The sequence below is a fragment of the Coregonus clupeaformis genome, chromosome 9 (assembly GCF_020615455.1).
Source record: "Coregonus clupeaformis isolate EN_2021a chromosome 9, ASM2061545v1, whole genome shotgun sequence".
NCBI lineage: Eukaryota > Metazoa > Chordata > Actinopteri > Salmoniformes > Salmonidae > Coregonus > Coregonus clupeaformis.
In genome coordinates this window covers 34,514,835-34,529,969 of record NC_059200.1, presented here as the reverse complement: position 1 = coordinate 34,529,969, position 15,135 = coordinate 34,514,835, and the positions used below count along the sequence as shown (strand labels likewise).

General features: G+C 42.2%; 1 protein-coding gene across 3 annotated transcripts in view; it reads right to left on the bottom strand.

The window, feature by feature from the left end:
• Nucleotides 1-15,135, bottom strand: part of LOC121573937 (rho GTPase-activating protein 32-like) — a 220,313-nt gene that overhangs the window by 37,906 nt on the left and 167,272 nt on the right. For 2 of the 3 annotated variants that reach the window (XM_045222570.1, XM_045222571.1), the window contains 4 exons: nucleotides 14,667-14,744; nucleotides 11,818-11,899; nucleotides 7,343-7,393; nucleotides 6,688-6,762 (listed from right to left, as the gene is read on the bottom strand). In XM_045222570.1, the coding sequence (XP_045078505.1) occupies nucleotides 6,688-6,762; nucleotides 7,343-7,393; nucleotides 11,818-11,899; nucleotides 14,667-14,744 (286 nt within the window). Of the gene's footprint in view, nucleotides 1-2,676; nucleotides 2,905-6,687; nucleotides 6,763-7,342; nucleotides 7,394-11,817; nucleotides 11,900-14,666; nucleotides 14,745-15,135 lie in introns of those variants that run through there. The other variant, XM_045222572.1, reaches the window with a different exon arrangement.

The following is a 15,135-nucleotide window of genomic DNA, read 5'->3' as shown; positions in this document are numbered from 1 at the left end:
CCTTCCACTCTCTGCACGCCATGACAGCTGCTGCTGAACTAACATGTGGAGAGGGAGAAATAATGACAGAGGGGGAGAGAGAGAAAAACGAAGAGGAGCCAAAGCTTGGCCAGAGGCCATAGACGGTGAGCTATCAAAACAGTTGTGATTGCTGGAGCGCACATGTGACAGGCGAGGCTCCAGTGCGCTCTGGGACCGGATGTGTGGTAAAGTAACCGTTACCGGCGTAATAGCAAACATAACGCTCGTTCTCTGCTGTCGGCCCCGCATCAACCGCTACATTCCATTCCATTAGGCTGGGTCGTTTCAAAGGATGCGTGCAGGCCAAATGTAGATGCAAACCACAAGGTCAAAGTTAGTGTTTGAGAGGGGCATTGGTTGAAACTTCTCTGGAATAGGGATTGTTGCTTAGATTGCAGAGATAACACTGACAAAAAAAGGTATGCTAATGCCATGAAACTAAACCATGCATTTCCAAGTAAAGTCCAATGGATATAAGTCTGTCAAATGCGGTCTTATCTACTTGCAACATCAATCCAACAATACTACTGGAGAGGAATGTCAAGGAAACCAACTATTATGTCAACTTCATGCTCTATTAGGAGAGCCTTATTGCAACCTGCTCACGTTCAACAGGCTTCACGCTCCGGTTACCTAATCAATTACACCCCCCCATCCCCCAGTTTACAACAGCCCCTCTTAAAGCCTTCCGCATACTTCGATTCGGGTGGCGCGAACCAGTGTGCTCGCATACTCCCTTAATAGACCTTCGTTTAAAAAATGAGAAGCGACAATAGTACTGTTTGTCCATCTTGAGACGCCGTAGCCAGTATACACTTCCTCAAAATAGTCAGAATTAATCTAAGATAACTCAAGAAATCAGTCATTAATTTTGACGTTTTCACAATTTTACATCTAAGTATTTCTCAATTGAAAAATTGTGCATGAAAACGATTCATCTCTCGTTTAATGACAACAAACACTTCAATGAAAAATCCCTACTGTTGACCGATCACCGACGAATGGGCGTAGACTTCGACTACCGACTTCGGCTTGCCTTGAGAAAAAATTAAGTATGCACGAACAGCGGGAAAAAACCTTGCCAAAGACCAGAACGAACAAAAACATCACAAAATGTAGTCATAATATATGCAAGAACTGTTCCAAACTGTTCTGGATTGGAAGCATACAGACACCTTTAGTCTCAAGCATTTTTATAGAGGGGGAGCATTGTGCTGCCTTGAGCCAATGTTTACATTCTTCACCAAGGCAGGTCCTATGGTCTCCATGGGGACAACTGCTATAGAATATTGAGAAATGACACCATTGAGAGATGAATACAGTAACACAGTATAATAGTATTCTCCAATTATATGCAAGCTGTGGCCCAAAAAGATCTTTAATTGCCAATGGTGTCCATGGGAGCCAGTTTGTGTCCCAAGCAAACAGTAGACGTGCATCTGCCTATTAAACGTGGTCCTGGGAGACAGTGACCTCTGTTTTGTTATGAGAGCTGGAGCGTGTGTCATAGCCAGGCCAGAATGGCTGATTGTTCAAAGCTGAATACCCCATTGGAGTAAGAGAGTTCTGGCTGAGGAGAGAGGGACGACGTCAGCCACAAGTGTGTGGTCTCACAGGACAACTATGCAAATGGTCCTTCAGTCTAACGACAACTAATAAATAGAGCAATATTTGTCTTGGGGGACCAGAGTGAGTTCATTTTGACGTCATATTTTCAGCAAGTCCACATGAAACTGATTTGTAAGACATCCATCTCAGCCTTTGTCGAGATAAGGTTGAGGACATTCAAACTGAAAAGCCAAATATACCTCTAAAGGATCACTGTGGTATCTCAAAGCTATGAATCAATTTAAAGCATGTCATTATATGATGTCATTGCCACAACAATAAAGGGGGTAATAAAAATTCAATACTGTTTTTGTGAGCATAAGAGAATTCTGAAGGAATCTGAATCATAGAAATAGGTCTGCCTATTAGACACATAACTAACTGCTGTTGAATGTTAACAGACCCTCACAACTGGCTCAGTCACTGAAGGTAATAAGCTGGGAAAGCACTATCAACCTAACCTGTGACATAGTTGGGCAATGGCTGGTACCTCATTAAACTCGGTAGGAAGCAACTAACTTATTTTAGGGTAATTGTCAAAGGAATGTTAGGGTTGATTTGAGTTTCAAGAGCTATGTAATGTTAGTCAGCAATTGCAACTTCCTTCAAACGGGCCACTAGTTACCACAGCCACAAAGTCAAACCCCACCTACAATTTCTCGTCTTTAAAATGTGATTTTAACATTAACATTAACCACACAGCTAACCTTTAAGACCGAAAAGCAATTTTCGACTTTGTGGCTGTGGTAACTAATGGAAACCGTTCATCTGACTCTGGGGAAGTAGATAAGGTCTTCAATGGCCAAAATCCCGAAGTATCCCTTTAATGACTGCCCCATGAGTGTTACATTGTTACAAATTTCAGAGAAGATCAACAAAACGGCTCGAGCGCATTGATTGACAACCTAATTTCAGGTTGTCAATCAATGAGCTGTGAAAAGGTGCCAAATAATTAAGGGGCAAGGAAAGACAGCTTCAACCCATTCAACTGAAGTGCACACAACTAGGCTACAACAAATTAAATCCCATACCGTAATACATTCTTACCTGCGAAACGCAGTGGGATTCTCACTTTATGATGGGACTTTAAATAGGGAATCCAAGGTAAACTGTAGACATTTCCTTAGACACTCATACTGTAACTGCAACTCCTTATTTGTTTAACGACTAATTACTTCAAAAGACACCGCCGACAAACCTTCAATCACAAAACGTAGGGTACCCGTGGACAGTGAATAGCAGTCAAAAGACAATTCGGATAAGTGTGCACCTCGCTCGTCAATTGCTAAGCAAGCTACATTTCTTCACAGAATTCTTTCCTTTTTTTTCTTTCAGTTAATGACCAGCCCCTTCCCGTGTCAGTTTACAACCAAACTAGTCACAAGACAACGCATGGGAACGCTGTGCCAATCTATGTAGAATACGACCGCAATTCCGTTTCAAATTGGGTAATTCATTCCTCTCTTTATGGGAGTAGGCAGGAATATGAAAATGTCACTCGCAAGCATTGTATAGTTTAATGACGCTGAAATTAGATGAATGCCGTGGTGTCTGCAGTATAATAAAAATGACTAAATAATTTGCCATTCGCTATGTAAATATATATATATATAACTTCGATGATAACAACCATATCAAGTTTCAACATGAACCCACAACAACCCGAACCACATAAAAGTACATGTAAATTAAAATTTGAGCATCTCATTAAAACATGTACGTTAATAGAAAAATCGAATCCATCTTGAGCCTCAGAGTGGCATATTTTGGTAGGAAAGAATATACTGTCTTGGAACAAAAGTGTTCAAATCAAGTTTCTCACCGTGGTAATGATTCGATATTCGCCAGACATTCAGACGTACAAACATCCATAGCTCGCGAATGATTTGAGCTATACTGAACAAAAATATAAACGCAACAACTTAATTGATTTTACAGTTCATATGAGGAAATCACTCAATTAAAATAAATAAATTAGCTATGGAAGAAATCTATGGATTTCACATGACTGGAAATACAGATATGCATCTGTTGGTCAGATACCTTTAAAAAAATGGGTCTCACAATGGGCCTTAGGATGTCATCATGGTATTTTTGTGCATTCAAATTACCATCGATAAAATGCAATTGTGTAGGTTGTCAATAGCTTATGCCTGCCCATCCCATAACCCCACCGCCACTCTGTTCACAACATTGACAACAGCAAACTGCTCGCCCTCATGATATCATACATGTGTTATGCTGTTGTGAGGACGGTTAGAAGTATGCAGATGAGCTTCCCTGAGACGGTTTCTGACAATTTGTGCAGAAATTCTTCAGTTGTGCAAACCCACAGTTTCATCAGCTGTCGGGGGTAGCTGGTCTCAGATGATCCTGCAGGTGAAGAAGCCTGATGTGGAGGTCCTGGGCTGGCATGGTAACACGTTGTTTGGGGTTGTGAGGCCGGTTGGATGTACTGCCAAATTCTCTAAAAGATATTGGAGACTGCTTATGGTAGAGAAATGAACATTCAGTTCTCTGGCAACAGCTCTGGTGGACATTCCTGCAGTCAGCATGCCAATTGCATGCTCCCTCAAAACTTGAGACATCTGTGGCATTGTGTTGTGTGACAAAACTGCACATTTTAGAGTGGCCTTTTATTGTCCCCAGCACAGGGTGCACCTGTGCAATGATCATGCTGTTTAATCAGCTTCTTGATATGCCACACCTTTCAGGTGGATGGATTCTCTTGGCAAAGGAGAAATGCTTGCTAACAGGGATGTAAACAAAACTTGTGCACAACATTTGAGAGAAAGAAGCTTTCTGTGCGTATGGACATTTTCTGGGATCTTTTATTTCAGCTCACGAAACATGGAACCAACACTTTACATGTTGCGTTTATATTTTTGTTCAGTATATATAAAACATTAAGGAATCCTTTTATGAGAAAAGCTAAGGTTGTACAACATGCCTCTATGTAAGTAATAATGGACAGTTGAAATTAGGTTGCTAAGTCACGTGGTTGAAGAGCTTTTTATATTTATATAATATTTATATAAAATCGTGAAAGTGCTTGTTGGGAAAAGCAAAGGGTGTCCCTACCTTGTGAACAATCCGAAGTTGGTTTGAGGTGCCTATGTAATGTGATCAAGGAGCGATTGAAATTCTAAGTAAAAACTTGAACTTATAAATTAAGGTTGGAGTTGTCTTGAGGCCAAACAACAAGGACATCCTCTATTTACTATGAAGTGGCAGATTCAGAAGCAAGGGCAAATTCCACCTCAGAAAAAGATGGACTGATATTCCTGCACCAACAAATCTGTCAATATTACAGGGCACCAATGCTACAGAAGCAATTAGTGGTAGAATATACCACACACCATTTTGTGGAACTGTACACACATTCAATGCATGCAGGGTGAAGACAGCTTCCATTTTAGACTCAGGTAATCTTTTCTCAATATCTCCACTCGGACAAAGAATTAACTGTGTAATGTGGTTTGACGTTCTCAAATTAACTGACAAGGGAAACGCCTTGATAATTTTTGGTTACTCTCAAACAACCACTCCTAAAAGTAGCCTAAATGAAACAAACCATTGCCTTTGTATTCACCTTAGTGTACTATGCACACGTTGTGTGCACACCAAAAACACAACCCAAGGGGTCATTGTAGGTGAGAGCACCCTCATCCCGCATCAAAGAGAATGAGGGCTTAAGTTTCTGATACAATCTCTGTGCCTAACATAGTTTCACGGCCCAGGACGTGTCGACCAAAATCCCATGGGGAGAAGCTGGACAAATCTTACTGCCTCCTTCACATATTTTCTCTCTCCTTCCTTCTATCTCTCACTTTGTTTTTCTCATAGACACATCCAGCTGTCTTGGCTCGTTTGCGCTCCTCACAGTTGCCCAAGTCACTAGACTGGTTCCCAGACAGGAAGCCAGCTCCAGCCAACGGAGGAAGTAGGGGATGGAAAGAGTAGCGGGGTCAGAACATCTGGACAAACACCTGCCCTACTGGAGCAGCCAAGCTGGAGAAAGGAGCAGAGCTGATCACACTGTAGCTCGGAATTCAGTGTTTAAATGTGTAGATCAGACGTCAAGAAAGTAACACAAAAGGACTCTAGGTTCAGTTACATTGTAATCCTTCATCCAAGTGAGACAGTTTGCAGATGTCCTTTTAAACTCAAGTTAAAAATGCGAACGTTTTCCACAGTAACTCAGATCGACAATTTCAAAGGCATCTCGATATAGAGGTGCAGCCAACTGCAAAGGAGTTATTTCAATCTGCTCACTCTGAAATTACAGAGGTAGAAATGTCAACCCAGTTAGCTTGCTAAAAGGACAGAGGCCATTTTCCATGCAGGGGAGCTGGTCAGTGTACGTTTGAACACGCCAGGGTTCCCCTGTTAGGAATGTAGCAATTTCAGTCACCATAGAGAAGACTGTGCTTCTTGCTGTTGTAGGACAATGTGCCAAAGGATAATTTTATAGCCCCCGCTTTAAAGGGGGGACTTGAATAAATCAAGCCAGTCTAGACCCCAGCCACAGCCAAAAGTATTTCAAGTTAAACCAAACAGTAGACAACTACAGCTGACTGGGAAACAGATAGGGGGACATTCAAGAGGTCTGAAGAAAAAAGCAGCAGGATAATATTTGTAGTCCAGTCATTTGCATATACAGAGAACGGTTCAAAAAGGAATCCTGATAAACCTGAAATGAAAAAGGTAAATAACAAAGCTAATCAAGTCTAGTGCAAGTGAATCTGATAAAGGTGGATACGTTTCGCTCCGACAACAGTGTTCAGGTTAGAGAGTGAGTGGATTTAGCAGTTCAAGTGAGTCCCCATGCACCAAAGAGAAGGCTCCTGAAATATACAATACCAATGCACTAAGAATTAAGAATGATGAGTATCTAACTAATAATTAACTAAGGACTCTAGTCCTAGTGCATTGGTATTGTAGAGACTTAGTGAACAGACTGACAGACAGAGTGCCTCAGTGGCGTGCTGTGTGCGTTAGTAGAGGGTTAGCACTGAGGTGGTTATGGCACATATATGGATGGACACACGGGTCTACCTGAGCTCAGGCTGTAGTGGTTTAATGGGTCGGCCACCCATGCACTGTCCTGCTTTACACTCTCCATCTCCAAATCTGCATGCAGGCGCACAGACGGATGGACGGGAAGGAGAGGAAGGTAGGAGCGGGGGAACGGAGAAGGAGAGAACGGTTCTGTTAGAGGAGGAACATGGCAGGAACAACATATTTTTTTCTGTTTCGAGACGGTCACTCAGTCAGATAGCTTGGCATCTGACACTTTCATAATACATAATTGGGCAGTGAATCCTTAAACTTTGTAGAGGTGCCATTGAAAGAAATGGCAGCAAATACAATCATTTTCACTGTCAAAATTGGTGTCAGGCAGTAAAAAGTAGCATTAAGTGTTGTAATGAACAAATTGAATTTGACAACCAGGTGTGAAAGGAGGAAACAATGTAGGTAAGGAAAGTGTGGCCTTGTTCAAATTCTTTAAAAGTGCATCCTTCCTACCTTCCTCTAATCACTGATTAGACATAATTGGAGAGGTGAATGCAATGGCTCCATCACATGGCTTTTACCTGTCCAGTCATTTTTTATCATTGATTACTTCAAGGAAGGAAAGAATGAAGGATGCCTTGAACGGGTCTTGTGTGAGTGAGGGGGATGGGAGAGGGGGGTGTATACCAGCACGCACAGGGCGGGAAGAGACTCCAGGAGGCAGGCCGCAGACCCGAGCAGGGGGATGCTGGGGTGGGGTGGCAGAGGGGATGACAGTGAAATAAACAACAAGATTAAACATTCATGGAGCAGAGTGAAGCCGTGCAAAAAAAACGACATGCAAATGGTCAGGTTTGTGACCAACATGGCAACCCAAAGAGAGGAGATCACCTAAAAGCAAAAGGGTTGGGCAAGCAAATGAGTAATTTCCACAGTGTGCCTTCTTTGTGTGCATTCAGGACACCATGTGTGACAGTATGACAGACAGTATGATGCATTATTTTCATATTGACAAAACACCATCTAATATGCTTGGAAACATTGGCTTTAACGTTTGTGTACCAGATAACATTGGGCCTTAACCCCTAACAAAACCTGAGACTGCATAGTTTTGATGATGCTATTCCTCATTGCGGATCTTGTGGGGTGTGTATTTTTTTTGCCATGTCATCACTTCCCTGTTCCCTCTGCCTTGACATCATTCCCAGCAGGCCTTGCATGGTTCAGCTCCTACCCGGCACCCCACCCCAAAGCCACTTAGATGGTTCTGACACAGTCATTGGGTGATTCACCCCTTGGATTGAAAGTTATTTTTCAAGGCTGATTGAAATTAGGCTAAACGTGCCTTTGGCTGATCGAGCGAGTACACGGCGCTTGTAGAGCACGGCGCTTGTAACGCCAAGGTAGTGGGTTCGATCCCCGGGACCACCCATACACAAAAAAAATATGTATGCACGCATGACTGTAAGTCGCTTTGGATAAAAGCGTCTGCTAAATGGCATATTATTATTATTATTATTATTATTATTATTATTACATGGGGCTGTGTCCCAAATGGGACCTTATTCCCTATATAGTGCACTACTTTGGGCCAGAGCTAATGAAGCTTTGGCCAAAAGTAGTGCATTTTATATAGGGAATAGGATACCATTTCAGGATATAGTATAGGACAGGATGCCATGGAAAGGGCTTGGCATTACATTTACATTTTAGTCATTTAGCAGACGCTTTTTTCCAGAGAGCCTTACAGTCAGTGCATTCATATTAAGATAACTAGGTGAGACAACCACATTTCACAGTCATAGTAAGTACATTTGTCCTCGATAAATAAGTTCTCAGCAAAGTTAGTGCTAGTAGAAAAAGACAATGGGGGGGAATAAGACAGATGTGTTATTTAAGATATTCTTTGAAGAGGTTTCAGATGTTTTTGGAAGATGGGCAGGGACATGACAAAAATAACAAAGAAAACAAAAACATTAAAAAAAACATGACATAAGCTGCACTTTTCACGATCCATCTATAATAATCTAAGAGCATTACCTGTGTTAGAGGGTGTCAGTCCAAGCATGACAGAGTTTCTACTACGCCTATCAAATCACATTTTATTTGTCACATACGCGTGTTTAGCAGATGTTATTGCGGGAGTAGCGAAATGCTTGTGCTTCTAGCTCCGACAGTGCAGTAATATCGAACAATTTCACAACATATACCCAATACACACAAATCTAAGCAAGGAATGGAATTGAAGAATATATACATATATGGACAAGCAATGACAGAGCGGCATGGACTAAGATACAGTTGAATATTATAGAATACAGAATATACATATGAGATGAGTAGTGCAAGATATGTTAACATTATTAAAGTGACTAGTGTTCCATTTCTTAAAGTGGCCAGTGATATTGGAATGTTGTGGCTGTACTTTCTGATTGTAATAGGGCTTTATGGTACACTCGCGTGTTGAATGGCTATGTTTGTTTTTGGGCACTGAGGTGGCTTATCTGTTTGCTTTGGCTAGCTATAGATCAGCAATATGTGTTTGCATTGGATTAGTATTGAAATTGTACAAACAGAGACATGAGACAAGTTTAAGTGGTTATTCAAGAGCGTGGTAACTATGGATTTCATTTTTATGTTGTGTTCCAGTAGTGGAATTCACATTGGACACATATCGTACCAATACGGTAACATCACATTCGAGCAAAGATATCAATATAATTATCTAGGAGTTACAGTGCATTCGGAAAGTATTCAGACCCCTTCACTTTTTCCACATTTTATTACGTTACAGCCTTATTCTAAGACTGATTAAATTGTTGTTTTTTCCCCTCATCAATCTACACACAATACCCCATAATGATGAAGCAAAAACAGGTTTTTAGAAATGTTAACACATTTATAAAAAAAACAGAAATATTACACTTACATAAGTATTCAGACCCTTTACTTTGTTGAAGCACTTTTAGCAGCGATTACAGCCTTGAGTCTTCTTGGGTATATTAATAATAATAATATGCCATTTAGCAGACGCTTTTATCCAAAGCGACTTACAGTCATGTGTGCATACATTTTTACGTATGGGTGGTCCCGGGGATCGAACCCACTACCCTGGCGTTACAAGTGCCATGCTCTACCAATTGAGCTACAGAGGACCACAATGACGCTACAAGCTTGGCACACCTGTATTTGGGGAGTTTCTCCCATTCTTCTCTGCAGATCCTCTCAAGCTCTATCAGGTTGGATGGGGAGCGTCGATGCACAGCTATTTTCAGGTCTCTCCAGAGATGTTAGATCGGGTTCAAGTCCGGCCTCTCAAGGACATTCAGAGACTTGTCCCGAAGCCACTCCTGCCTTGTATTGGCTGTGTGCTTAGGGTCGTTGTCCTGTTGGAAGGTGAACCTTCGCCCCAGTCTTAGATCCTGAGCGCTCTGGAGCAGGTTTTCATCAAGAATCTCTCTGCACTTTGCTCTGTTCATCTTTACTTGATCCTGACTAGTCTCCCAGTCCCTGCTGCTGAAAAACATCCCCACAGCATGATGCTGCCACCACCATGCTTCACCGTAGGGATGGTGCCAGGTTTTCTCCACGCTTGGCATTCAGGCCAAAGAGTTCAATCTTGGTTTCATCAGACAAGAGAATCTTGTTTCTTATGGTCAGAGTCCTTTAGGTGCCTTTTGGCAAACTCCAAGTGGGATGTCATGTGCCTTTTACTGAGGAGTGTCTTCCATCTGGCCACTCTACCATAAAGGCCTGATTGGTGGAGTGCTGCAGAGATGGTTGTCCTTCTGGAAGGTTCACCCATCTCCACAGAGGAACTCTGGAGCTCTGTCAGAGTGACCATCGGGTTCTTTGTCACCTCCCTGACCAAGGCCCTTCTCCCGAACTGCTCAGTTTAGCCGGGTGGTCAGCTCTAGGAAGAGTCTTGGTGGTTCCAAACTTCTTCCATTTAAGAATGATGGAGGTCACTGTGTTCTTGGGGACCTTCAATGCTGCAGAAATTTTTTGGTACCCTTCCCCAGATCTGTGCCTCGACACAATTCTGTCTCGGAGCTCTGCGGACAATTCCTTCGACCTCATGGCTTGGTTTTTGCTCTGACATGCACTGTCAACTGTGGGACCTTATATAGACAGGTGTGCGCCTTTCGAAATCATGTCCAATCAATTGAATTTACCACAGGTGGACTCCAATCAAGTTGTAGAAACATCTCAAGAATGATCAATGAAAACAGGATGCACCTGAGCTCAATTTCGAGTCCCATAGCAAAAGGTCTGAATACTTATGTAAAAAATGTATTTTTTTAAAAATATATATATAAATTTGAAACATTTCTAAAAACCTGTTTTCGTGTTGTCATTATTGGGTATTGTGTGTAGATTGATGAGGGAAAAAAAGAATGTAACTCATTTTAGAAGAAGGCTGTAACGTAACAAAATGTGGAAAAAGTCAAGGGGTCTGAATACTTTCCGAATACACTATGTTTTTATTTTGCAGTCTAGCGTTGTGTTGAATACACAAGTCTCTTCAATCAATCCCTAGGCCTTTGCCATCACTAAACTTTCCTTTTGGATTCACCCTATTGTATGGTGGAGCCAGTCCTGAAATAAGTTTGAAAAGGCCAGTTAAACGTTTGGGTTGGTCGTGACTTCACTCATTCGGTGGTCTCTGCTGTTTGGTCTTTGCAATGACATGATTGGTTTTCCCCCAGGTGGAATGGTAGGTGCTTTAGCCTCAGCTTGCCTGAGACAGACATACACTTGTGTAGAGCATTACCCTTACTCCTCCACAGAGTGGCACTAGCACCTGCTGCAGTTTGGTCACCATGACACACCACACATCCCATCCACCACATCATCACACCACACACTTACAGATGAGATCATTGTTGGGAATCCACCCCCATCTCACCAGACATTATCATACTCTATCATGTTGATATACACGGTACACATTTTCTATAACCAATTGCTTCCTGCTAGCAGAAATAGAGATATCTAGTTAGTCGTTCATAGTTAATAATGTCAAAGCCACAACAACAACTGCACATTTTTGATAAGGTATACTTGACACTTTATCCACACATCACCAAAAACAGCATAGCACCCAGTGGAAACGAACATTAGGAGATTCAAGGACACCTCACTGTGGTTGTTAGAGAGGAAGTACAGTACCTGGTTTTGGCACCGAGTTGGTGACGGACTGCGGAACCTTGTCGTTTATCAGCTCCACACACTCACTGGGAAAGAAGCCAACCTGGGAAGAGAGGCCACACAACACTTTTAGAGAGAGAGTGCGAGAGTAAGCAGAGAGGATGAGTAACCACGTGTTTGTGTGAGTGTGAGAGAGAGCGAGAAAGGGAGCGCATTACCATTAAAGACTGATAAATAAGCTTCATCCACTTAAGAAGGCCCTTCTTCAATGTTGTGAGCCTAATATCAACATTTCACCACTGTGTATCTGGTATTTTGTTGGAGACCTCTCTCTGTATTAAGGAGTCCATAGGCAGTTGGTATTAATATGTACTAAAAGGTTGGTGCACGACCAGCGAGGGGCGTACTTTGACCCGAGGATACCACTTGGCACTGTGCTGTGCTCGTTGCAGTGTTCATTCAAGATCATGTGCCTGAATAGCTGCCCAAGCTATGGTATTTGTCACCTGATGCGGAGGTAAAGCCCAGTGGGGCGATATGTGTGTTTGACTGCATGCGCGTGTGTATAGCCCAAATGTTTTATATCAGAAGAAAGGTCATGAACAGACTGTGATAGTTTCAATTCTCCACAGTCAACCAGAAAGCAAAATATCCTTAATCTTTGAATGTATTTACGAATTAACGATGAACATGAGTAAAACAACTAATTTCTGATCTAACACAACTGATCCTACCAATACAAATCGACATAAGATGCCTTCAGGCTAAACTGTGTGTTAAGAAATCCATTTTGAATAATATAATAATATAAAACACTAGGCTTTACTTAAGGAGTTTGGAGGAAGAAGAGGTATAAATATTTTAGCGCACTTTAATGAAGATGGGGGAAACTGCTAAAACAAAGCCATTCCCAGCAGAGTAGTTTGACAAAACAATTCTGTCATTATCAACTAATCATCTAGTCCGCTGAGGAACAAATCTTAACTTGTGTGATGCCTAACATAGAGACCCAGACTACACTAATACACTGTCAAAAAAAGTGTTTCTATTTGCTTAGGAGTATATAATCTGCACGCTTTGCAACATAAACTGCCTCCATCTTGTAGTAATGTGACTGATAAGACGGTTGAAAGTTGAACGTAACTATCATAGGGATCCAAGGTCCAGCTGTCTCGCGACTTACAAACAGTACTATACTATAGAAAGAGTTGACTCATGATGCGCATTCAACAAAAGAAGCTCACCCTTGCCATGCTTGGATTTTCTCTCTCCCTCTTTCTCACTCTCTGTTGCTCCTCCAGCTTTCTCTCTCCTTCCCTCCCTTTATCTCTTTCCCCCTCTCTTTCCCTGAGGCTCTGCAGGCAGGCTGGTAAATAAAGACAGATATCAGCTGCCTATCCACCTCCAGTCACAGACTGACTCAGACTGCCTCTAGGGTGACTGACTGACCTCCGGTGGCAATAGGAGGGATGGCATGGACATCTGCTTTGTGATAGCAGATATACCATCCAATCAATGTTTCAATATCTAGTAGTAACATACAGTGGTGTTTCCTCCAAAATCCAGATTGGTTTTAAGGACCAACACTGTGTGTAATAACATAGTCGTGACATCTTTGTTGAAGACATGTATGTATGAGACAATTCTTCCTAGGAATGAGTGCCATGCTTTACATAATTGAAAAATCTGTTTAATATACCAAAACCACAAACAAACTACTCTCCTCTGTCAACTCAGCATATACACAGCTACAGTACAACAAACCAACAGGCAACAACAGCTTCCGAAGTTCCCAATCGTCCTTGCGTTCAATAACATGTTGTGAAGCCCCGTCCAATATGGCTGCCCTCCCAGCTGGCCTGAATCAGAGTGTTTGTCCCCCGGGGCAGCGAGCGGAGAGCCAAGCGCGCAGGAGGCAATGCTACGGGTAAGCTATGACCAGAACACTGCCAGGAGGCAATGCTACGGGTAAGCTATCAATCAATTTTCAATCAATTTTATTTTATATAGCCCTTCTTACATCAGCTAATATCTCGAAGTGCTGTACAGAAACCCAGCCTAAAACCCCAAACAGCTAGTAATGCAGGTGTAGAAGCACGGTGGCTAGGAAAAACTCCCTAGGAAGGCAAAACCTAGGAAGAAACCTAGAGAGGAACCAGGCTATGAGGGGTGGCCAGTCCTCTTCTGGCTGTGCCGGGTGGAGATTATAACAGAACCATGCCAAGATGTTCAAAAATGTTCATAAGTGACAAGCATGGTCAAATAATAATCAGGAATAAATCTCAGTTGGCTTTTCATAGCCGATCATTAGAGTTTAAAACAGCAGGTCTGGGACAGGTAGGGGTTCCATAACCGCAGGCAGAACAGTTTAAACTGGAATAGCAGCAAGGCCAGGCGGACTATGACCAGAACACTGCCAGGAGGCAATGCTACGGGTAAGCTATGACCAGAACACTGCCAGGGTTCAATGCTAAGGGCACAGGAAGTTCAGCTGGACTGGATCAACAGATAACACTAAACTGGGCTTCATTGGGCTCAAAGAAAGACTATTGATCACTTTAAATGGAATACTGGAAAACTCAGCTAAGCTAATATAATCACATCCCGATCGAGAACAACCACTTATTTTGTACGCATTTTGTATGATACAATTCTGTAAGTACGTCTGTCTTTAACTGACAAGAAAAATGTTTCACCCAAATGAACAATATGAGCCAATATACATTTATACACAGAGTAAAATTTGCTAAACAGCCAAACCAAATGTGAACCAAATGAGTAAAGCACAATAATAATCCTGGCCTTGTGGAGTCCCCCAGATTCTAGACTGCGACACAGTGTTTGTGTGTGTGCGCTTCTGGGTCACCAACCTGAAAGCCGTGCTTGCCCCTCCACCATGTGGTGTCCTCCTTGGGGGGCATGTCAATAACAGACACGATGTCCCCAACCTGTCAGGGGAGAGATAGAGGAGAAAGAGAAAGTGGGAGAGAGAAGAAGAGAGCGGGATAGCGGGATCAAGTCATGCTGTGAATACATTTGAGGGGAAACTACATACTAACTCTAACCAATACTATAGAAATGGTGGGTATTATTAGGGGTACCTTGCTAAGAAAAGTTTGGGAACCACTGACTGCATCAGAATGTATTTCTACATAAGAATTGCATGTAGTGTGTGAAAAGAGAAATGGAGAAACAACTCCCTAGGAACAATGTAATGTATTAAGGCGTCGGTATAAGAGTACCGTATTTTCCGCACTATAAGGCGCACCGGAGTATAAGCCGCAGCAGCTAAATTGAATGATATTGAATGATGTGTACATATATAAGCCGCACTGGACT